Genomic DNA, 25987 nt, shown 5'->3' on the forward strand with positions numbered 1-25987 from the left:
TCCCCGCTGTCCCCAGCGGCCCGGGCACCCCCACGCAGACAAGCAGACAGCTCACGGACAATGGAAGACAGCCTGGAAGGACACCAAACTTCCCTGAACGCCCCACCCCACCCCGCCGCCGTCACCCCAGAATGTCTCTAGGCTTGGGGTGGACAGGATGAGGAGAGCGGACAGGCAAACAGACCCGACGGTACAGGATCGCTGGGGGTCCACGGTAACTACCCTACCCCCTTGGTGTCAGGGCCACCTTGCCTCCCACATGGAGCTCACTGGGACAGGGCAGCCGGCCTTGCACCTGTCTGCCCCCGCCCCCACGTGCCAGGCAACGCTGGGGCCCACCTGTCACTTCGTGTCCCGACGGGGCTCGCTCTCCCGCCACAGGAGGGCTGTGGCAAGATCACCGGAGAGGAGCGAGCCGCTCCCAGGGAAGCCTCTGCTCTGGCGAACGGGCATCGACACTCGTGGAGACACGGCCCCTTGGGTGCAAACGCTCCAGGCTGGGTGCACCACCACATGTGCAAGGACCCCGGAGCTCTGCAGATGGACTAGGAGGACGCACGGCGGTCCTCAAGGCCACCGAGGCCTTCACAGTCACCACACAGGGCCAGAGGCACGAACACGGAGAGCGGGAGCTCTCAGAAGCCTGCACGTGAGGAGCGGAGTCCTCCCTCTGCCCCAACAGGGAAGAAGCTGCACAAGATCAGGAATCTTTCAAGTGGCCAGAGGAGGAGTCCCAGGGTGAACAGAGACAGGCCTGCAGAGGGACCCACACGGCGCCTCGGGCAGAGCCTGCAGGGGGAGCAGGTGGAAGAGCCGACCCACAGCCTCTGCGCCCACAAGTTGGGGCCCAGCCCCCAATGGCCAATCTTGGCAGGAAGGGAGGGAGGGTCCACGTGCTCCCAGGTTTCACCTCTGGGAGTGCCGCAGTTCCAGGTGAGGGGTGAGGGGGGGGTGGGGGGGAGGTGGGAGAGGAAGGGGAGAGAAAACTCCCCTCCAGCCCCCAGTAGAGGGAGGGGAGAAAGTAGCCATTCAGAGACAGAACAAAGTGTTTGGTTCTTAACAAGGCCCATCCCCAAGAGCCCAATCCCTGCCCAAGGGCAGGGAGATTAAAAGTCCAGCTGCCGCGGCGGGTCCTGTCCCACAGTGGACAGGAGGAGGACACGAGGGTCAGCCAGTGGCACAGACCCATTAAGACACGAGGCCTAGTTAGAGCACTACAGAATGTATCCCGCCCCCCACGCCCCATCGAAGGTCACTAAAGGCTTGTGAGCTCCTTTCATCTGGCACATCCTGTCCAACTTGGTCAAAAACTTATAAAGCACATGAAAAAGGAAACAACACGGTTTGAAGAGACAGAAAGCACAGGAACCAGACTCTGGCATGACGGGTGGTGGAACGATCATTCCAAGAATTCCAAGTAACTATCAAAATTAATTAAGCTAGAGGTTCTAATGAAAAAAAGCAGACAACGTGCAAGAAAAAAATGAGTAATGTAAAAAGACAGGTAGAAATTATCAGGGGAAAAAAAGACGGCAGAGGTCAAAACACCAGAAGAGAAATGAAGAATGTGTATGAGGGACTCGTGATGGAGAAAGTGCAATCCAAACTACAAAAAGCAGGGAAAAGTGGGAGAGACAGTAGAAGAAAACACAGGGCAAGGAACAGGGCACAGTAAGAAACAGAGCAGACGTTAATCCAGTGAGCCCCAGACACGGCTGAGAAAAGAGTCTCTGAGCCGCAGGACATGCCAACAGAAAGGTCCAAACCTGAAAAGCAGAGCAAAGGACAGGAAAAAACAAATCAGAATAGCCAAGGACCGTGGGGCGACTACAAAGAAGTAACATGTACAAGGGGAATGTCAGGAAGAAAAGATGGAGACGGAGGAACAGAAGAAAACAGTCAAAGCAATAATGACTGAGGATTTCCCCAGATTAACGTCAGACGCTAAACCAGAGACGCAGGAAGTTCAGAGAACGCCAAGCAGGATAAATGCCCGAACACCGCATATAAGCGTATCATAGTCACAGCGCAAATCCAGGGCAAAGACAAACTCCTGAAAGCAGCCAGAGGAAGACACGCCTTATGGATGGAGAAGCAGCAAAGAGCAATTGCATCCGCCTTCTCCTCGGGAAGCACGGCAGCAGAAAGGAGTGAAGTATGTAAGTGCTGAGAGAAAACTAAAAACCCAGAATTTTGTATTCTGCTAACCTTCAAGAGTAAAGAAGAAACAGACTTGCTCAAACAAACAGAAGTTAAGAGAATTTGTTTCCAGAAGACCTGCACTTCAAGAAATGTTGAAAGAAATTCTTCAGAGAGAAGAAAATGAGTTGAAAAACTCGAATCTACATAAAGATCATTAGAGACCATCTTTCTGAACAGAAATGGTAACATTTTTCCAGAATATTAACAATGTATTAGATGATTATAGCTCACGCATAAGTGAACTGGATTAGCTGTAAATGGATCCTGCAGACTCTAGGGCAGTCTCTTAAAGCAAAAGAACAAGGGCAATGAATAGAAAATAGTAACAAATATAGCAGGTATTAGTCCAATAATCACCTTAAATGTCAATGATCTAAGTACACCAATTAGAAGACCAAGTCTGTCATAGTGGATCAAAATAAAAGACCATATTGTACACTTCTCACAAGAAATCCACTTTAAGGATATATACTTACATTAAAAATAGTGGGAAGGAAGAATATATACCATGCTAACACTGATCAAAAGAAGCGAGAGTAGCTACATTAATTTCAGTCAGATTCCAGAGCAAGGGAAGTCATCAGGGATAAAGAGATAGATTATGATGGGGCGCCTGGGTGGCTCAATCGGTTAAACGTCCGACTTCAGCTCAGGTCATGATCTCACTGCTCATCGGTTCGAGCCCTGCGTTGGGCTCTGTGCTGATAGCTCACAGCCTGGAGCCTGCTTAGGATTCTGTGTCTCCCTCTCTCCCTCTGCCCTTCCCCTGCTCACGTTCTGTCTGTCTCTCAAAAAATTAATAAATATGTTAAAAAAATTTTTAAGAGATACATTATTATAAAGCAATTAATCCTCTAAGAAGAGAACAATCCTTAACATGTATGTACCTCACAACAGAATATCAAATCAAGGGAGGCCAACATTGTACAACTACACAGTGGGACACTTCAATAACCCTCTATCAGAAATGGACAGGTCCAACAGGCAGAAAATCACTGAGTGCACAGTCAAACCCAACACCACCACTGATCAACTGGATATAACTGACATCAATAGACCACTTCATCCAACAACAGCAGAATACAAATTCTTTACAAGGTCCCAGAAGCATTCACCAAGACAACATTCTGGCATAAAATACATCTTAAAATTAAAGGAACAGGGGCGCCTGGGTGGCTCAGTCAGTTAAGCATCCAACTTCGGCTCAGGTCATGATCTCATGGTTCGTGGGTTCGAGCCCCGCGTCAGGCTCTGTGCTGACAGCTCAGAGCCTGGAGCCTGCTTCAGATTCTGTGTCTCCTCTCTCTTCACCTCTCCTGCTCATTCTCTGTCTCTCAAAAATAAATTTTGAAAAAGCTAATAAATAAACAAACAAATCCTGCAACTGCTCGCAAACCACGATAAAATCAAACTAGATTCAATAACAGAAAAATAGCTGGAAAATTCCCAAACACTCAGAGATTAAGCAACACACTTCTAAATACACTGTTCAAAGAAAAAAATCACAACACAAATTTAAAAATATTTGGAACTAAATAAAAAGCAAAATACATTTTGCAAAATTTGTAGGATACAAGGAAAGCAATGCTTACAGAGAAATCTACAGCACTGAATGCATGTATGGGAAAAGAGGAAAGATTTAAAATTAAAAATCTAAGCTTACACCTTAGGAAATTATAATAGGAAACCATATTAAATGTAAAATAAAAGAGGTTATAAAAGAACAGAAATCAGTAATATTTTAAACAAGACATCAACAGAGAAAAACCAATGAAATCAAAAGATCATTGTTTGAAAATACCAAAATTGATAAATCTCTAGCCAGGATAACTAACAAGAAAGAGAGAAGGCATAAATCACTAACATGAGAAATCAAAAAGGAGACATCACTACAGACCCCATATACAAAATCTACATGACAAGTACAAAACTGATGAAAGAAATCTAAATGGAGAGATACCTAAATGGAGAGATATTCCATGTTCATAGACAGGAAGACTCAGTATTGTCAAGATGTCAGTTCTTCCCAATTTGAACTATGGATTTAGTGCAATCCCAATCCAAATCCTAATGAGTTATCTTGTGGATATCAATGAACTGGTTCTAAAGTTTATAGGGAGAAGCAAAAGATCCAGCACAGCCAACACAATACTGAAGGAGGAGAACAAAGTTGGAGAACTGACACTACCCAACTTTAAGACATCCTGTAAAGCTACACTCATCAGGACAATGTGGTACTGACTCTTTAAAAATGGACAAATAGAACAAATAAAGAACCCTGAAAAAGACCCACATATAGTTAACTGATCTTTGACAAAAGAGCAAAGGCAATACAATGGAGAAAATACAGTTTTTTTAACAAATGGTACTGGAATAAATAGACATCCACCTACAAAAAAACGGATTTGGACAGAGACTTTACATCCTTCACAAAAATTAACTCAAAATGGATCACAGACCTAAATGTAAAGTGAAAAACTATAAAACTCCTAAAATACAACACAGGGAAAAATCCAGATGACCTTGGTTATGTTGATGACTTTTTAGATACTACACCAACAGCATAATCCGTGAAAGAAGTTAACTGATAAGCTGTACTTCATTGAAATTAAAAATTTCTGCTCTATGAGAGACACTACCAAGAAAATGAGAAGACATGCCAGAAGAAGAAAACACCTGGAAGAAAACATATCTGAAGGACTTGTTAACCAAAATATAACAAGAACTCTTAAAATTCGACAAAAAACAACCTGATTAAAACATGGGCCAAACACCTTAACACCAAAGATGATATATGTAGAGATGGCAAAACACATACAAAAAGATGCTCTACACATCATATGTCATCCAGAAAATGCAAACTAAAAACAAGGAGACACCACGACACACCTATCAGAATGGCCGAAATCCAGAACACTGACAACACCAACCACTGGAGAGGATGTGAAGCAATAGGAACTCTAATTCATGGCTGGTGGGAATGCAAATTGGTGTCACCATTTTGAAAGACAGTTCAGTGGTTTCTTACAAAATTAACCATACTCTTAACCATATGATCCAGCAATTATGGTCCTTGGTATTTACCCTAAGAAGCTGGAAACATGTCCACACAAAAACCTGGGCACACGGATGTTTATAGCACCTTCATTCTATGATGCTCAAACTTGGAAACAACCAAAATGTCCTATAGTGGGTGACTGGATAAATAAACCATGGCGTGTCAACAAATAGAATGTTATTCAGTAATAATAAGCTATCAAGCCATGAAAAGACAGAAGGAACCTTAAGTGCATACTGCTAAATGAAAGAAGCCAATGTGAAAAAGCTACGTAAGATTCCAACTCTATGACATTCTAAGAAAGGCAAAACTATGGATACAATAAAAGGCAGTGACTGCTAAGGGTTGGGGGAAAAAGGAATGAATAGTTGGAGAATAGGGGATTTTCAGGGAATAAAAATACCCTGAATGATACGAGAATGGTGGATCTGAATACATCTGTCAAAACCCACAGAACGTACAGCACCAAGAGTGAAGCTCAAATAACAATGGACTCTGAGCAATCATAACATGTAAATGTGGGCATGCCAATGTAACAAGTGTACTATCTGGTGGGGGATGTGGCTAGTAGGGGACGTTGAGGGGCAGGGGACCAGAGATGCACAAGAAATGTACATTCTGATCAACTTTGCCTCGAACTTAAAACTACTTTATGCAAAATAAAGTCCTGGGATTCCTGGGTGGCGCAGTTGGTTGAGCATCTGACTCTTGATCTCAGCTGAGGTCATATCACAGTTTGTGAGTTGAAACCCCGTGTGGGGTTCTGTGCTGATGGTACGGAGCCTGCTTGAGATTCTGTCTCTCCTCTCTGCTCCTCCCTCCTCTGCTTGTGCACACGTGCTCTCTCTCTCTCTCAAAAAAAAAAAAAAAAACAAAAACAAAAAAAAAACTTAGAAAAAAAGAGAAGTCCTTTTGCAAAGTTCTTTTTAAAAACGACTTTTTAAAAAAAGAGGTACTAGACTTATTCTTCCATCATTAACACTGAGCTAAACAGCAAACAATACCTGCAGTGCTGAAGTAAAATGACTTTGAACCCTGAATTCCATACCGAGCTAAATTACCAATTGAGGGTATAGACATTTACATTCATGTATGGGCTCAAAAGTTACACCTCCCACAAATCTCTGGAAGTAACTGGAGAATACTCTCCAGAAAACAAGACAGAAAAGCATCATAAACACACAGGATCCGAGAAACCAGAGATGTTTAAGTCCAGCATGACATCTGTGATACAGGATGAGACCCATGCAGACAGGAGTAAGAGGCCAGGGACTTAAGGAGAGTGGTCTCCCAGAAGCTGGCACCACACAGCAGCAAGTGTAACTTGCTAGTAACTCCAACTTTAAAAGAGCTTCGAGGGGTGCCTGGGTGGCTCAGTTGGTTGAGCGTCCGACTTCAGCTACGGTCATGATCTCAGAGTTTGTGGGTTCAATCCCCACATCAGGCTCTGTGCTGACAGCTCAGAGCCTAGAGCCTGCTTGGGATTCTCTGCCTCCCTTTCTCTCTGCCCTTCCCCCACTCATGTTCAGTCTCTCTCTCTCTCTCGATAAATAAACATTAAAAAATTTTTTTTAAAAATAAAAGAGCTTCTAAAGGTAGAAGAAAATTGGAGATAAGAACAGAAAAAGGCAGGCCAAAGAGGCCTCACACATGAAACTACAGACTCCTTTGTCACCCATCTGATGAACAAAGATTCATAAGCTGACAACACACTACAGAAGCAAGATGGGGGAGAGAGACACGCTTCCACACCGCTTGCTGGTAAGAAGGCACAATGGTACAAAGCCCATGAACACCTCACAGAATCACGTAGGCATGTAAGATCTAATTCAGCTCTCCTAAAAACCTATCCCAGTGATGACACACTGGCAAAACAGACAAGCCTATTCACTGCAGTATCATCATTTCTAATACAGAAGAGTGGAAACAACCTAAATGTCCAAATAACTAAGCATAAATGAATACAAGGTACTATTGAGCTGTGACGAGTGGGGAGTAGGCGCGCTACGCGCTGCGAAGGGGTGGTCACCGCACGCTGCTCAGCGGAAGAGTGACAGAGGAGCAGGTAGGCATGTTTATAGTCACTGGGTGCCGATGGCAGTTTGTCACTGGAAGTGGGTGGCGTCACTCACCTGAGGATCACAGATTTTCCAACAGAAAACAGAACGAGACCCTTTACTAGGTGCTGCATCTATTTGCTGATTGAAATGTGAAAAGACGTAGAGCCATAATTTACAAAATTAACTCTTCTGTGACTCACAGAAGTTACTTAAACTGGACTAAACCGTGACGGGTAACAAAACCACATACACTCAAACTGTTCTAGCAGAAGCTCATTGGGACCCATCTTCCAAAACACTCACACCTCCTTTATCACGCTTTGCTGTAGTGGTAGTGTCCTTGCAGATGCTCCGTTTTTTAACAAACCGAAGGCAACCCTGTGTCAAGCAAGCCTATCAGCGTCATTTTGTCTACGGCATTTGCTCACTTCATGTCTCCCTGTCACATTCTGGTAATTTTCACAATATTTCAAGCCTTCTCATTATTTTTATATTTGTGACAGTGATCGGGGAATCAGTGCTTCTGACTCGCTGAAAGCTCAGTTGATGGTCAGCAGATTTTAGCAATAAACTCTTTTTTTTTTTTTTTTAATTTTTTTTTCAACGTTTTTTATTTATTTTTGGGACAGAGAGAGACAGAGCATGAACGGGGGAGGGGCAGAGAGAGAGGGAGACACAGAATCGGAAACAGGCTCCAGGCTCCGAGCCATCAGCCCAGAGCCTGACGCGGGGCTTGAACTCACGGACCATGAGATCGTGACCTGACTGAAGTCGGACGCTTAACCGACTGCGCCACCCAGGCGCCCCAATAAACTCATTTTTGATTACACTATGGTGCATTGTTCAGACATAGTGCACACTTAACAGACTATTGCACAGTGCAAACATAACATTTATATGCACTGGGAAACCAAAACATTCATCTGACTTCTTTTGCGGGGACACCCGCGTTATCATGGTCTGGAACAGAACCTCCAACGCCTCCAAGATGTGCCTGTAACCAGCGGTCAGCTTTGTGCGGACCCAGATTTCCCAAAGACAAAGACCCATGTCTGTTCCAGCAACCTGTTCAAATTAGGAACCCTCACCAATCTCGTCCACACCACACTGAGGGCCCCCAGCCCTGCCACCTCACTCATTCCTCCCTGTGGGAGCTCTGCCTCTTGTGAGATCTTCCTGGGAGGCTGTCAAGGAGACCCTGTCCCTGCTGCTGAGCAAAAGTGAGAAGCTCAAGAGAGAGCACTTCCCTTACCCAAGCAGCTTCCAAACAACTTTTCTGTGCCTTGCTAGAGGATCCACCTCGGATCTTAAGAGATTTAAGGAAAACTTCCAGGCGAAACAGACTAAAAAGCAAATCAACACAAAGACATTCCTAACAGGCCAAGCTAGTTCAAGAAAGTCATTTTAAAGTTTTTCTTTTAATTTTTATTTTTGAGAGAGAGAGAGAGACAGAGATCATGACCTGAGCTGAATGAAGTTGGATGCTTAACCGACTGAGCCACCCAGGTGCCCCCAAGAAAGTCTTCTTAAAAATGCAATTTATTGAGCACCTGGATAGCTCAGTCAGTTGAGTGACCAACTCTTGATTTTGGCTCAGGTCATGATCTCATGATTCGTGGGTTTGAGCCCCATGTCAGGCTCCACAATGACAGCACAAAGCCCGCTTGGATTCTTTCTCTCCCTCTCTCTGCCCTTCCCCTGCTCGCTTGTGCATGCGTGCTCTCTCTCTCAAATAAATAAACTTTAAAAAATATACTTTTTAAAAAATGCAATTTATACCCTCAGAAGTATAAGCTACCTGCATCTATGAAATAGCAAACGGAACAAAAAAGAGCTCCTAGAAATTTAAAATGCTTACTGAAATCTTTTTTTTTTAATGTTTATTTTTATTTTTGAGACAGAGGGAGACAGAGTGCGAGTGGAGAAGGGGCAGAGAGAGAGGGAGACACAGAATCCGAAGCAGGCTCCAGGCTCCGAGCTGTCAGCACAGAGCCCAACGTGGACCTCAAACCCATGAACGCGACATCACGACCTGAGCCAAAGTCAGACACTTAACCGACTGAGCCATCCAGGCGCCCCTTACTGAAATCTTTTTAAAAGGCTGGGAAATAAAGTCAGTAACTTCCTAAGAATGAAAAAATGGGAATGAATAATTGGCAAAGTTTAGGGAAAAAAAGGTCAACCTGAGAAGCAAAACATCCAAGCTGCATACAGCCAGAGAGAGAGGATGGGTACCATCGGAAGGATCTTTGAACCCCCATGGGGGGACCGACTGAAAATGTCACCAAGTGAAAAAGACCCAACTGGACATTCACTGAAGTACAGGTCATAGCACATAAAGCAGCAGTCCAGAAGTTTCCAGAGGAGAGGCAAAGACCACTGGACACGTAGACAGGTTTGGAAACAGCATCCAACTTCCCAATGGCAGCACTGAGATCTGGAAGGCCAGAGACGGAGCAATGCCTGGAGAATTCTGAATGACAAGTGACCTCCACCTAGAATCCTGGGCTCCGCCAGCACGGGGGCAGCATGAAGACAATGTTGATGCAGGGTCTCAGAAAGAACCTCATCTTCTAGGTGCACTTTTGGAAAACCGTATCAGAGACAATTTCATACATGCAGACAAGTCGAGAGTATGAATAAACGACACGTTCCACCTGCCACTTGAACCACCAACTCGTTCGCAGTCTACTCCGAAGGCTGCTTGAGGCCACACAGCCTCTTCCTAGGCAAAAGCACACACCAACACTGGAGGCACAGCGAGCACAAACAAGGAGGATCCTGCTACAGAGATGAAAATGAAGTTCCAAGGACGACAGGCCACCAGCAGCTAGAGGCCATGGCTCAGACGACAACAGAGCTGAAAGTGCGAGAAGAGTCCCTGGGGATCCACGGACAGATGCGCCATGTGTGGCACTGGCCACGTGGCACAGTACACGGAGTTTTATAAAGCTGTTGGATGGTTTGAGAGACCAAGTGCAAACAAATTTAAGCAAATATGAAAAAATTAAGAAATGGCTAAATTCCAGGGAAAATAAAATGTACCAAAAAAAAAAAAAGTCATCGCACTGCCTTACTTGGTTCAGCACTGTCAGAATCCAGAGAAATTTGTTTCCGCATAGTATTAACGAACACTTAAGGTAAATATCAGAAGGAATAGAGGGCCTGTTTTTTGTTAGAAGTCTTTGGCACTACTTGACATTTTCAACAATGAATTTTCATCAACTGGATAAAAGTAAAATCAAAGTTTTAAAATTATTTTAATTAAACAGAGCAAAAGCAGTTGCTAAATAAATCTGAGCATTATGTACATGGCTATGTATCATTACCATTCCCTGTACCTATCAGTATGATTAAACTATGTCACAAAGGAGAAAAACGGAAACCTTGGATAAACCAGTAAAAAAATGGAGCCTGACTTTAGGGGGGAAAAAACACATGAAAAATAGTATAGTATGTATATATATAATTATATATATGTAACAGTACAGTACATAATAGGACTCGCTGTCCAATGTCATTAGGTGTACATAAATTACTACTTTAGTAACCAATTAAATTCCAACAGAATTACACAGATAAACCTAAGTTACTTTAAAATAGAAATCTCTGGGGCGCCTGGGTGGCACAGCCAGTTAAGTGTCTGACTTCGACTCAGGTCATGATCTCATGGCTCATGAGTTCGAGCCCCGCGTCGGGCTCTGTGCTGACCGCTGGGAGCCTGGAGCCTGCTTCAGATTCTGTGTCTCCCTCTCTCTCTGCCCCTCTCCTGCTTATGTTCAGTCTGTCTCTCTCTCTCAAAAATAAACATTAAAAAAAAAAAAAAAAAGAAATCCCTAATATGTTGAACTAGATACATAAAGAGCACACAAATATTCAACTTCCAAATTGTTATTGATCACCCACGCTCTGTCAAACATAGATCCCCGAACTGGGAACCGCCTACTGATCTATTTACTGCTGTGGGGATTTTAAGGCATGACCTCAGATTCCTCCCCCCCGCAGCCCCTCCCCCCATCAAGCACAGTACTGGCTCCCTCTCTTGAACCTGGGTCCGCCCCCAGGAAGGCCTCCAGGAATGCAATGCAGAAGTCAGCCAGTGTGCACACCAAAGTTCCAGGCCTCACCAGGAGAGCCCTGCAGCTGTGCCGGTTTCTCTGGGGACACTTGTTCTGGGGGCCTTCGGGTTAGTCCAGCTCCCTAGAGGCCCACAGAGGAGGAGAAAGGCCCTACCCGGTGAGGTTCTCAGCTGTAAGCTCTGAGATGGCAGCAGCCTATGGTCACAGCTGAGCCACCGTACCGACCCTGGAAGGCCTACCTGGGTTTCCTGCTGCAGGAGAAAGAGAACCCCCCCTTTTGGGTGAATTTTCTTTATTTGTAAATGGGCACATTCATAACTGACATAGGAGTTTAAAAGCAACAGAGCCTTGGTCTATGTTAATGGGAAGAACGGTTGAAGACAATTTTATAAACAATACTGATCGAGGGATCGGCAATTTTCCAGAATCGAACACCACCACACAAGAGCTGGGAACAGTAAGAGACTCCACGGTCTCATGTTAACGTATCTAATGGGCCACCTGGAACAGAGTACCCACTCTGTCTTCAGCCTATACCACACACTCTTAAAACTGCCAAGGAATAAGAAAAACACAAGATCAAAGTACTGGCTAGGATTAACAATCTGTCTCTTAAGAGCAAGAGCCTCTCTCGGTTTAGATCCCTCGGGCACTTACACCACGTGGCCCACCCCGCGACCCACCGCTGTAATCTGCTCTCCCACCTGACAAAGACTTCAAAATCAAGGAAGAAGACAGGAGTGCTGAATTTGGAATGGTGTGCATAAAAAGAACTCTGGAAAATGAATTACTGTTTCAAACGGCAGAAACACGGGAGGTTTCACTGATCAACAAAACACCTGACAACAACTCTCGCAATTAAAATAAAAATATTTTCTTGTAAACACCATGATCAACAATAACAATGCTTTTCCACAGAACAGCTATAGTGTGCCGGGCACCCAACTGCGCCCCGACACACGAGCTCATTTATTCGTCCTCAGAACCTCCGCAGGTACACACCACAACACACCCCTGCTTAGGCAGTAAGAACCAAGGCTCGAGAAGACGCGACGTGCACCTGTGTCTACGCGGCCGTGAGGGCCCGGATCTGAACAACACACCGGCAGATGGCTGACACTTCAGTCTGTCATCTCGGCCCAAAGTAGAGACAGATGCCGAACACCGGAATCCATATTATCTTCACAAATGAGAAACGAAAATAAAAGAAGAGGGGTACTTAAAAATGTGAATCCCGGTGGCTCTTCTACAAAGGAATTCCAAACACTATAGTTAATAAAAACAAGGAACAGTTCTAAATCAAACAGCAACCATTCTGTAGGTTTATTAGTTTTGCTAGCATGATTCTCAGATTCACTCATCAAAGAATCTTAAAATGTTACGACAGATTTATTTCTGGCATGGAGAAGAGCTCAGGTCCAAAGCAGGACTTAACTATTTCACAGCGCGCCCTGTATCATCCTGGTTTCTGGGGAGGGTAAAAATCACGCAAAGTCTAACCTTCTGTTCTACTTGCACGAACTGCGGGCCACCAAAGTAGGAAGTAATTTCCATTAAATATCTCTTTCATTTCCATCCCTTTCATTCCAATAAAGTTCTTCCAAATCAACATACAAAAGCTTTTTTCATCAAAACTACTATAAACACCCTAAACCTCCTACTCCTCTAGTCAAACCCCTTTCACTTCTTTCTTCAAAAAGAAATGACAAATCCTCTCCTGATTACAACCCCATTAAGCAGGTATTTACGCTTCACTTGGCGAATCTGCTGGAGGTCCAACCTGCGGGAGGCGAAAGACCGCGGAGAAAACTACTAGCTTCGTCCCTGCCTTTCAAACAAGGAACCTGTTTTTCCACACGTAGGTGTACGAAACACTGGCCGTCACGGGGCGGGAAGAACAGCCAACCCTCGGAGCCGTGCGGACGCATCCGCGCAGGTCCCACGGTGGCACGCTGACCGGAGAACGCTGGGCCGCCCCGCCTACCTGCATCCGCTCTGGACCGCTGGCCAGGTGTCTTCCCGAATGGGGTCTTCATTCATCTGTATGTACGTGAGCAGCACAGCTGCCGGACTAGGGTGAAAATTGAAAGCTCTCCGATTTGAAACTTTTCCCGGACTCTCAACGTTCCTTTCAGTCCATCATCCAAGTGCCTCTTTTACAAGTTCAGCAGAGACATGTGTGAACATAAGGACTCTGTAAAAACAGCGAAGTAATAGTTCGTTACTAGAGCATCCACACAAGCGAGCCGCCAGCTGACGTAAAATTTTAAACACGACGTCAGCTATGAAGTGTCCCGCCCAGAAGCGACCAGCCTGATTTCTTTCCTCAGACCCGCGAGCCGAGGACACGGAGGAGGCGGCGGAGGGTGCACCTGCCCCTCACCCTACCCCGACACCCCCTTGCTGCCAGGATCAGTAAAAGGCGGACGCTAGGGCGTCAGTGACCACAGACACTGCTATGGCCCGTCTCCTCAACGGGACACAAAGACCGAGCCCACAGAGGTGGTGAGGGGGTGGCGGTCACAGGGAGGAAGGGCGCCAGGACAGCCGGAGCAGGGGCAGCACAGGAGTCAAGTTCAGGTCCGAAGCACAGCTGGGCACCAGGTCAGCAGGCCGGCCGCCGGGGCAAGAGAACAGCCAACAAGCCGGCGGTGCCCTTTAGGCCCCTCAGGCTTCCAGAAACCAGAGGAAGGGACCAGCAAATTCTGCACCCGTGCGACAGTCAAACCATCTTAGGGAAGCAGCTTATCCTGCAAACCAAATGTGACTCCGGCGCAGGGTCAGTCTGCACGAAACTCGTGTGGGGACACGCATTCTCCAGACCACGAGAGCATCTACTGCAAACTGCACGGACGCACAGGACTGCTTTCGGCTCTCGCGTATTCAGTCCTCACGCGCACAACCACAGCCCTGTGTTCACAGGTTTAACTGAAGACCACGCTGAATTCATTTTCTAGAGACAAAAATGCAACAGAATGGAATAAAATTAAAAAGCCTAATTGGTGGAGAAGAGTCCGTTTTACTGCTAAAAATTCTTAACTAATATAAAGCTTTCTCATTATTCGAGGAAGACAGACTCAAAAATGACAGGATCTGAGAATTAATTCACTGGGGGACCCTGCAGGCTGTGCTCACTGTGTGGGGCTCAGAAGGACAGAGGTGGCACACACAGCGAGGACACAGCACCCGTCTCTGGACGAGGCTCTTCCCTCTAAGGTTCCAGGCTCTGCCCGCCTCGCCGCCCAAGGGTGCCCGACAAGTGGCTACCACCCGTCTCCCAGAGTCCACTCTCAGCCGCTCAGCCTTGCTCCCAGACCTCATTCAGCGCCCGCAGCACCGGCTCCCTTGGCAACTGTCACGTGACAGCCCCGCCCTGCAGAACCCCGCCCACCTCCAGGAGGCCCAATGCAGCCCAGGAGGCCGAATGCAGCCCACGGGGCTGAAGCCCCTGCTAGCCGGTCCTCCAGCCACCCGGGGACCCGGGGCCCACTCTCCTCTTCCGTGCTCGGCAACAAGGATTCTGCAGCTCACCCCTCAGGTCTTGGACATCATCGCTTCAAAACAGCTGCCCCTCAGCCCCCACGCCTCCAGGGTCACAGCCCCCACCTTCTCATCACCAAGAACCACAACATCCTCAACCACCTTCGATCGTCCCCTTCCGTCACACGGACATGCCCACCCACGCTTCCCGGCTGCCACCATTCCCTCCCTCCGTGGCCTCACCACCGTGCCACTGTCCACGGCCTTCCTCGGGGACTAAGTGCCCTCCTCACTACTCTGATTCCTGGGACATCCACGACAGCTCCTCCCCTGCCTTCCTCCGTTTTCTTTCTCTTCTTGTCTTGTCACTCACTCTCCTGGCAAACCCTGACCCAGCCCCCTCCTACGGTGCCCACATCGTAAGCCATCAGGCAAGGCCAACAAACTTATAATCTCCTACCTGGAGTGAGCATCCAACGACAGTCCCCGCCTGGGTGGGCAAGTGGCCACCTGCTAGGGGGACGCCCCCCACACACCAGAGAGGACTGCTCCCGCCACCACCTGACCCTGACTGGCGCCCCCTGCTCCCTTCTGCCCCATCTGCTCCCCCCTCACCCGATGTACCGTTTCCCAAATGGAGAGCACCGGACCCCTGCTGCTCTTCACAAAATCACTTCGAAGACCGGGGAACGCTGTACCGTGCACACATCAGCAGGTCGGAGCCCGGTGCATTACACTGGTTCCGCAACATGGGAGACCAAGCCCGCTCCTGTTCCAAGTGCGCCCTCCTCACGGGCACGTCCAAGCTTCTCCTGGTACCAGTCCCCGCTGCGGTCCCCAGGATGAGCGTCACTCCTCTAAAACGTGCAAGGCACAGCCGCGGGGTGGGGGAAGGCTACACAGGGAGCTTTCTGAACATAAGAAAGCAAGACTTTAGATCAAAGTCCTCTCCCATTTCTGAGTTGCAGTTAATATTCCAACTGCCTAATCTTATCCAGAAACAGAGAGCCCAAGCAAGAGAGGCACACTCTTGAGCTCTCACTCGCACGAACACTGTGCTGTCTCCACACTCACCGTATGATGCTTCAAAAGACTTTCCTAAAACAATATCTCACTCTTGACTGGAAAGGGCAAAACTTATTGGGGGAAAAAAAAAAAAAAACTTTTAAACATACCACCTTTACCTTATTATGTTACTCTAACGTGATTAATTTAGTAAGGAAGACAAATTGCAGATAAACTTTTTTTTAAAAACTTTACCTGCTGAGACAGAAAAATCTCATTATTTCTAGGAGACTGGGAATTATCAAAGTTTCTTGCAAGTACTTACAGAAAATGCTGTCAAAAGACAGAGAAAAGGCGGTGCTAGGTTTGGAGAGGCCTGGCAGATGTTGGCACTGCGGGGTGAAGACCGGCGGGGAAGGACATCCCTGCAGGGGCCACGCAAACAGGCACACCTCCCAGCCTCCAGACCAATCTCCAGTTTACAGTAAACAGGTGACACGGGAGCCACACTCAAGTGCCCGCAAGACAAGCAGGCCAGACCCTCCGAAACGTCCATGGACTCTTCCAGCCAGAGATGTGAACCCCGAGGACACGGTCTGGAAGGGAAAGCTGTACAGGACACTTAGGGCAAGTGGAGAAATGTAAACAGGACTCTTAGGGCGCGGTGGAGGACACCGTGGGAGCACACACCAGTGATACTGCGGGAGCACTCGAGCACAGTCACCCTCAGAAAATGCGTGCTGAGATTTTTGGAGGCAGACAGCTATAATATCTGCAAGGGAATTACAAATACTTCAGGAAAAGAAAATGAAATATACATAGGATAAAGTGAAAACAGCAAACTACAAATTTCTGAATCTGACAGGCATGCTAATGTTACTCTTTGAACTTTTATTTAATTTGAAAATTTTCTTAATAAAAAGTTGGGGAAGACAAAATCCTGGATTTTCTTTTGCCAAATCCATCTCTACTAAATACAGCCAACTCTCCAGTCTTGCAATTTTGCTAAACAATCTTTAAAATGTGCCATTAGGGGGCAACTGGGTGACTTAGTTAAGGGTCAGCTCAGGTCATGATCTCACAGCCTGTGAGTTGGGAGCCCCACGTCGGGCTCTTTGCTGACAGCTCGGAGCCTGGAGACTGCTTCAGATTCTGTGTCAACCTCTCTCTCTCTCTCTGCTCCTACCCGCTCGCACTCTGTGTCTCTCTCTTAACAATAAACATTAAAAAAAAATTTGTTAATAAATAAAATGTGCCATTAATTAGGTTTGAAACTCAAAATTCTCCTTCTGTAATAATCATAAAGGGTACCACACAATTCTCACAAACGGTTTCACAGAAAAATAAATGTCCCAGGATACACACCGCGGATAACACACTGCTGTGCGTGCACCTGCCCAGATGCCTCACAACCCCAAAGAGGCACACACAGTGACCACACTACTCTAGAAACTTAAAAACTGCAGCATGAAGTTAAAGTAGCTTGGCTCACGGTCATTCGGACTGCAAGGGGCGCTGCTAAGATAAACCTCCTACTTTAACAATAAACATATAGACGGTTTCCATAAAGGAAGAGAAAACACCACAAAAATCAACGACACTATATCCTATTTCCAAAAACGGTAAGAAATGACTGTTTCCACATTTCAGGTATAGTTAGTAATAAACATATAATAGAAATTAAGTTATCAAACTATTTGCTGCCAGCTGCTACCACCCAACAGTGCTATTTATAAAAAAAGAAATACATCTCCAAAACTAAGCAAAGATGTTGGTCCCAACACCTGGACCACTACTGGAGAAGCAAACGGGAGCACTAGTGGCCAAAATACAGCGGTCTTAAAGAGGTTGTTACAAATGGCTCAACACAGACAGGAGGAGTGTGTATTACCACAAATATTTATGTGAAAAATGATATACCACTAAATTCTGAAGAGTCTAAATATTAAAGGAGAAATTATTTTCAAAACAAAAAATAAGATAAAAACAGAAAGGGAGACAAACCATAACAGACTCTTAAAGAGTCTTAAAGAGAACAAACAGGGTTGCTGTCAGGGTGTTGGGTGGGGGGATGGGCTAAAGAGGTGAGGGGCATTAAGGGGGACACTGGTTGGGATGAACACTTTTATGTAAGTGATGAATCACTAAATTCTATTCCTGAAAAAAGAAATGAAGTAATTTTCTTACTTACAATATAGTTACAAGGAAAAATATTCCTATCGTAAGCGTCACGTCTGCAATTTACTGCAAGCTCTCAAATGGCTCCACAAAAAATGTTAGTGCAGCAACACAGCGAATGGGCCTCAAAGAAGGGTGTGCATACGACATAACGCAGCTACAGTTTCAACTCTTCTGTGTCTAGAAAATTTCACTTAAAAAGTCTGGGGAAAAGAACAGTAGAGGGAAGCGAAAAGCCAAGTTTGGAACTGGCGACAACACAGGTTTACTGTACGTGCTCAAAGGTCTGTAACTTACTTTCTAAAATGTGATTTTTATTTTTTTTTTCAACTTTTTTTTTTTTATTTTTTATTTTTGGGACAGAGAGAGACAGAGCATGAACGGGGGAGGGGCAGAGAGAGAGGGAGACACAGAATCGGAAACAGGCTCCAGGCTCTGAGCCATCAGCCCAGAGCCCGACGCGGGGCTCGAACTCACGGACCGCGAGATCGTGACCTGGCTGAAGTCGGACGCTTAACCGACTGCGCCACCCAGGCGCCCCTAAAATGTGATTTTTAAAAACAGATTAATGTTCAAGCTCGGTCAAGTTTACTATATGCCCAGAAATTTTCGCAGTAGAATGTTAAGACAGAAAAAGGACCAGCGGTTTTAGTTTTAGACTTTGTAAATATGGAAAGAAACCCAGTGGAGTACAACTCAGAACCTTCCTAGGTTGACTGGAAATCTACTTCCTAGAATTTACTAGATAGTCCAATGCATGGCACTAAACAACATTATAGAGGCCTCTAGTGCAGGCTGTCTGTCCCCCTGACTCAAACCTCAAGATTAAAATAGAAGGCTCAAAGTGAATAAAGCCACCGTGAATCACCCAACATTTGGCTAGAACACTGAGGGATATCTGAAGGCCTCCAGAGCCCCAAACTCTCACATTTCAACATAGGCAAAACGAATGGCCTAAATCACTACACACCCAAACACCACATTCCAATCCGGGGACCTCTGAAGCACAGACAAATGCACAGGTGTCATGAATCTGGACGGGGGAAATGTCGGTCTTCATTTTGCTAACCTTCACCTGAAAGCACCTCAGTCCACCCTGAATGTGTGTGACGAACACAGTGTGACCAGAACCCAGGACTTCCTCAGCAGGACGCTGTCTGTCCATCCCACGGCACGTGCTGCAGATCTCAAAGTAGCTTGTAAGCTCATCAACACTTTAAATTATGCCACATGGCTGCCGTAGACCAGACCAGACCGGACCGGACCAGAGCAGACCGGCCGCCGGGTCAGCGCTCCTCCAACTGTGAAAACAGAACCAGTAACACTGCAAGACAAAGAGCCAAGCCAGCCCTGGTCCGAATTCCAGGGAGTCTTCCTCTGAATCCCTGGAGCTTCTCAGGGCGCCTAGGGGGCTCAGTCGGTTGAGCGTCTGACTCTTGGTTTCAGCTCAAGTCATGATCTCACGGTTTGTGGGATTGAGCCTGTGTCAGGCTCTGTGCTGACAGTGCAGAGCCTGTTTGGAATTCTCTCTCTCTCTCTCTCTCTCTCTCCCTCTCCCTCTCTCTCTCTCTCTCATCCATTCCCCTGCTCAAGCACTTGCACACGCTATTGCTCTCTTTCTCTAAAACAAACATACATTTAAATCCCTGAAGGTTCTGCAGTCTCTGTGATTCATGGTGACCCCTTGATCACTCATGCAAACAAGGTGACTGAGAATGGGTTTGGTCACACCAGAAAGACCAACCATGTCACTACAGGACTGAGCTCCGATCCCATGATGGCAGCCCAACTCCGGGGACAGAGGCTAGGTGTCGAATTCAACCTGATGGCCAACGATCCGTCAACCATGCTTACTTAAAGGAACCCCAATAAAACTCGGGACGCAGAGCTGGACTCCCTGGTCAGCAGTGCTCCAACCCCGTGAACAGTTTCACAACCAGTGGCACAGTAGGCGATGCTCCTGACTCCACCCAAGAGAACTCCAAGCTGCCCATTCAGATCCTCCCAGACCTCACCCTGTGGGTTTCTAGTTAAGGCTGGTCCCGATTTGGATCTAACAGAACTGTAATCAGGAGTAGAGGCACACCTTGGGAGATCCTGCAAATTCCATCCAGACAACCAGAAGTCAAAGAACTCTTTTGTTCCCCAGCGCATAAAAATGCTACGTTCACACTATACTGTAGTCCGCTAAGTACGCAACAGCATTATATCTAAAAAAACAATACCTCCACTTAAAGTTTATTGCCAAAAAACGGCTAACCATCATCTGAGCTTTCAGCAAGTCAGAATCACTGAACACAGATCACCATAACAAACACAAAGAAAAACTCTGAAATACTGCAAGAATCACCAAAAGAGGACACAGAGACAAGAAGTGAGCAAATATGGCGGTGCTCACTCAGCAGAGCCGCCACAAGCCCTCGATTTGTAAGAACACAGTATCTGCCCGACACGAGGAAGGGACGGACACTCAGGGAGACGAAGGACCTCGATTTGTAAGAACACAGTATCTGCCCGACACGAGGAAGGGACACTCAGTGAGAAGAAGGATGCCTGCACGGCGCTCGCCTGAATTCTTCAAGATGTTGCAGTGACTCACCAAAGCGGGCGGTGGGAACCCCCAAATTTGTACCTGGCTGGTCAGAGCCACAGGGGGCTGGGGGCCGCAGTGAGGGCAGCGCCTCGCCTGTGCCGTCTGACCTCACCTGCGCAGCTGCTGCACCAGGCTGTGCTGCAGGGACACACAGGTCTACACTGCTCTCCGATGATCTGCTGATCGATACATGAAGGAAGACATGTCAAAGACCACCTTCAATTATTTTTTGAAGAGCATCAAAAGCCATCATTCAAGTATCCTAAAATAAAAAATTTTACCTGACTGTTAAATTTGTTTTCACAGTTTTATAACCACTTAAATATCACTGATTTCTACTGCGATACCCTCTACTTTATTTACCGTATTCAGAAATGCTACCAGAAGGTATCCACAGGCTGCAGCGGACTGCCAAGAGGCCCACAGCACAACCACCCCTGTATAAACCATGGGCATGGGGCACCTCTGAATCTCTTAAAGGCCATGCGCAGGTAGTGTAGAGAGAATGAACAGGTCCTGGTGGGGAGGGACTAGTCACCGAGAACATTCTCCTGAAAGCTAGAAAATCACAGAGATCTAGATACCCCAACGAGAACGATGAGGAACCAGGGCCGCTTCCAGGTCAGGTGTAGGAAGTCTACGAGAAGCCTGGAACATGTGGACATACCAGAAGCCAGGAAGTGGTCACTGGAGTAGCGCCCAAGAGACAGGGTTCTCTTCCGCTGTTTTCTTAACTTCTGTGTATGGCTCAAGATTTCCATGACAACAGCCTGAACACACACACACACACACACACACACACACACACACACACACACGGAGCCCATGTTCAAAAGCATAAAGGACTGGACAGCAGCACGCAGAAACAGGGTCTAGGGAGGGAAACCCCACATCCGGGACAGCCTGGGTCCCTGAGAGCAACTGCCGAGTGTCGAGGGGCAGCTGTAAGGCTGACAGCTTTGCAAGGCAAGGAGCCGAAGACCAGAGCCGGAGGGCTACCTTGGACCAGCAAGGGGAGGAGGGGCCGGGAGCCAAGGGTGCCGGGAGCCAGGATCATGAATCGCTCTCAGGAACTGGGGGATGGCAGGACTCCAGGCTGAGAAGTGCCATCTGACTGGAACATCTACGCTCCCAAAACTGAGCTGAGGGGAGCCCAGACTGCCCACCCCCTCAGATGCCTGGCAGAAGCGAGCATAAATCTTCCCTAGAATACCAGTCCAGACTCCACACTATTCCCAACAATCCTGAAGGTACTGCATGTGCACGCACGCGCACGCACACATATAAACTGGCCCGCAAGGAGACAAAAACTGGCAGAGACAACAAATAAAAAGCAGACCCACAGAGCTGCCAGGCATTTGGAGTTGCAAAATCATACTTTAAATTTTTAATGTTTGTTTATTTTTGAGAGAGAGACAGAGACAGAAAGAGCATGAGAAGGGGAGGGGGACAGAAGAGAGGGAGACACAAAATCTGAAGCAGGCTCCAGGCTCTGAGCTGCCAGACAGAGCCCAACGCGGGGCTCAAACCCACAGTCCGTGAGATCATGACCTGAGCCAAAGTCGGACACTTAACCGGCTGAGCCATCCAGGCACCCCGCAAAAATCATACTTGAAAGTAAGCTGGGGGAAGGGTACAGAAATCAATGTAATTACTAAATGGAAACTAAAACAGCTGTCAGCATTATTTATGCTCTGAAGGATAAGACCTAACAGAAAAACTGGCAGAAAACCATTGTAAAATCAAGGACAGACAGCAAAGCGCCTTGGAGGTTCCCGGAGCAGAGAGAACCAGTTAGTCATGCAGGCAAAATTTAGTCTAGATTATTTTGCAAAACAGACTGGACCTGGGTCATTTCTTAATTGTGTCTCTGGAAATCAAAAGCAAAACGTGAACGACTGACCAATTCACTATCACTTAAGAACATTCTATCACCAGAGAAGCATCTCTGTAATACGCCCCGTAAGCCTCACTCCATGTTCTGGCCTGAGTCTTCCAGTTTGCAAACTGCGGTTTCGGTGTGTGCACGATAAACTTCTACTTGTTACTGCTATGACCGCTGGTCGTCCTCAGCTAGTTTGAGCTTTTGACATTTCAGGTGTCGGGAGCGGAAGGCAAAGAAGGCTCCCAGGGACTCAAGCCAGACAGCAAAGAGGTGCTGGTGCCCTTAGAGCCCATGGAGTTCCCTGCTTCCTCCCTAGAATTTTAAGTCTCTCCGGCTTCTGAGTTCTCCAACCGACCTATGAACAGTTGCTTTCTGCCTCTGCCCGGCTTCCTGGTTTCTACTGCCCTTTGTTGAAACTTTAAGTCACCCATTCTGTTCAGAGAGGGAAACACGTGACTCCCAAAGATTTGGAACAGCTGCTGGAAACTCGGGCCCCTCACAGGACATCTCAGGAACGCCAAAGGCAAATAGGTCCCACCTGGCCCGTGGACCAGGCTCTTCTGCCTTTCTTGAAAAACAGGTGAACTTTCGGGTAATCTGGAATTTAACAACCACTGCAGGGAAACTGCTTCAAGGAAGTCCACCTTACGGGGCACCCTTAGAGGCCGGTGGATCCCCAAGCTTCTGGGAGACAATGGAGTGCTATTGGACTGGTAGGCAGAAGCTCCTAAAACACAAAGTGACTTCCGTAACTGTTCTAAAAGGGCCTTTACTGCACACAAATAAAAAGTCTTTAGTAAACTCTTTGGCCATCTGAGCAAGTAACCTGAACTTAGTCCAGCTGCCAAAAACACAATCTGGGTCCAACTATTCTTTTCACTTTTATATCTGAGACATGACTAAAATCTTTCAAAACCAAAGCCGTAACATCTGTTTGTGCCTATCTGCACGTTTAGGATGCCTATGTGCACGACACAGAGGTGATATATTTCTACCTCTGAAAGGTATTGCCAGATTATGAAGTAATCTGTGACTTCCTGTTTCTCAAACTGCGGTCACAGATCCTTGGTGTGATTAACATTTATTTAAACAGAGAATATACACATTATTGTAGCTACCTATACACATAAATGGACAAAGATATATTCAATTTATAACTTACAAGCAGGTTATGAATTCACTTATCCATGGGTAAAAAAGTTTTTCAGAAAGGAAAGAGTTTTGGGGTGCCTGCATGGCTCAGTCGGTTGAGTCTGAAATCAAGCCAACTCTTGATTTCGGCTTAGGTCATGATCTCATGGTTTGTGGGCTCAAGCCCTGTGTTGGGCCTACTCGGATTCTCTTTCCACCTCTCTCAAAATAAACATTAAAAAAAAAAATTGTAAGCATGCAGGCATGCCATACACTGAAAAAAGGAAATACATGTCAGTTTACTAAGCTTTTATTTTAGTTATTTATAGGAGCGTATATATACATGCTCCCATATATGCATGCTGAGCCAAACACGGTATTTTTTGCTGTGCAATGATCCAGTATATTTGAAAGCCACTGTTCTCAAACCACAGTACACTGAGCCACAAAAAGGTCTGTATAGCCAGCTGGAAAGATCAGTACAAGAGCCACTCTTTCAGTCCTATACACACATAGTGATAACCCCCCAAGAAAGGCCAGGCTGCAATCACGCTCCGATAGGCTCATACTTTCTTGCCTTGTGTTTCCAGAATTGCAGCCAGGCAACAATCTTTATGTAAAAGAACATCTCTTATTTTTTTTCTTTTAATGTTTCTTTCTTTTTGAGAGAGGGACAGAGCGTGGGCCGGGGAGGGGCAGAGAGAACGGAAGACACAGAATATGAAGCAGGCTGCAGGCTCTGAGCTATCAGCACAGAGCCCAACGCAGGGCTCTAACTCATGAACCATAAGATCATGACCTGAGCTGAAGTCAGATGCTTAACCGACTGAGCCAATGAAGCACCCCTCCTATTTCTTATTATTACAATTCATCCTTCAACACTGGGGTTGGGACACTGAATTCCAGCAACATCGAAAATCCACATATAACTTTTGTCTCCCCAAAAACTTAACTACTAATAGCTACTGTTGACTGGAAGCCTTACCAAAAACATAGAGTCAGTTAACACATTTTATACATTACCTACATCATATGCTATATTCTTACAATAAAGTAAGCTAAAGAAAATGCCATTAGAAGTCATGAGAGGGGCGCCTGAGTGGCTCCGTCGGTTGAGCGTCCGACTTCAGCTCAGGCCATGATCTCTCAGTTCGTGAGTTCGAGCCCTGCGTCAGGCTCTTGCTGACAGCTCGGAGCCTGGAGCCTGCTTCAGATTCTGTGTCTCCCTCTCTCTGCCCCTTCCCTGCTCGTGCTCTCTCTGTCTCAAAGATGAATAAATGTTAAAAAAAAAAAATTTTTTTTAAGTCATGAGAAAAAAACATGTTCACAGTACAGTACTGTAATTATTGGAAAAAATCTGCGTATAAGAGGACCCAAACAGTTCACGCTTGTTGTTCGAGGGCCAACTGAATTGTGAAGTCTGTGAATTCTGGCAACAGCACCCCAGATATTTACAGCTCTGCTATCCCCTTTCAAATCTTCACTCAGCAATGATGAGGGACCTTGTGGCCCCTACCTGTCCTGTCACTACCACTCGGGCAGAGCAGTGTCAGGAGAAATCCAGACACAATCTCATATTGCCATTTCCAAAAAACAGCTGATCCATTTCAAGCCTATCATGTACAAGGAATTTGTACTCATTCAATGTAATATATAAACACTTTTGTTATCTTCTAAGAATAAACCCGTAATCTGTAACAACTGCCCTGCAAGTTTCTTTTCTAGAGAAGAGTCCTGAATTTAGGAAACTGCGAACATCTGGAACTAATAAAGTTGCAACTGTCAGCAAAAATTACGTATGTATGTATGTATACAATTTTCTTTCATCATGATAAGTGTGCCCTTTAATCTCCATCCCGTCCATTCCTCCCCTCTGGTAACCACCGGTTTATTCTCCATACTTAAGAGTCCTGTTTCTTGGTTTGTGTCTTTTTTTCCCTTTGCTCATTTGCTTTGTTTCTTAAATTCCACATAGGAGTGAAATCACATATTTGTTTTTCTCTAATTTGTTTCACCTAAAATAATACTCTGTACCTCTTTATCCATGTTGTTCAAATGGCAAGATTTGCTTCTTTTCGGTGACTGAGTAATATTCCATTGCGTATCTCTACCACATCTTCCTCAATTTCTCAGTCAACAGACGTTTGCACTGCTTCCAGTTTGGCTATTGTTGGAAATTCTGCTATAAACGTCAGGGGCACGCACCCCTTCAAATTAGTGTTTTCATACTTTGTGGGTAAATACCCGGTAGTGGAATTACTGGGTTATGTGATAATTCCATTTTTAACTTTTTGAGGAACCTCCGTAATGTTTTGC

General features: G+C 46.2%; 1 protein-coding gene across 2 annotated transcripts in view; it reads right to left on the minus strand.

Moving 5' to 3' along the window:
* Positions 1–25987, minus strand: part of SPIN1 (spindlin 1) — a 76776-nt gene that overhangs the window by 26027 nt on the left and 24762 nt on the right. For both annotated transcript variants that reach the window (XM_047831505.1, XM_047831506.1), the window contains exon 2: positions 13384–13593. In XM_047831505.1, coding sequence (XP_047687461.1) covers positions 13384–13435 — 52 coding nt within the window. In that variant the 5' untranslated portion in view covers positions 13436–13593. The remainder of the gene's footprint in view (positions 1–13383; positions 13594–25987) is intronic.

The sequence above is a fragment of the Prionailurus viverrinus genome, chromosome D4, assembly GCF_022837055.1.
Source record: "Prionailurus viverrinus isolate Anna chromosome D4, UM_Priviv_1.0, whole genome shotgun sequence".
NCBI classification, from domain to species: Eukaryota; Metazoa; Chordata; class Mammalia; order Carnivora; family Felidae; genus Prionailurus; species Prionailurus viverrinus.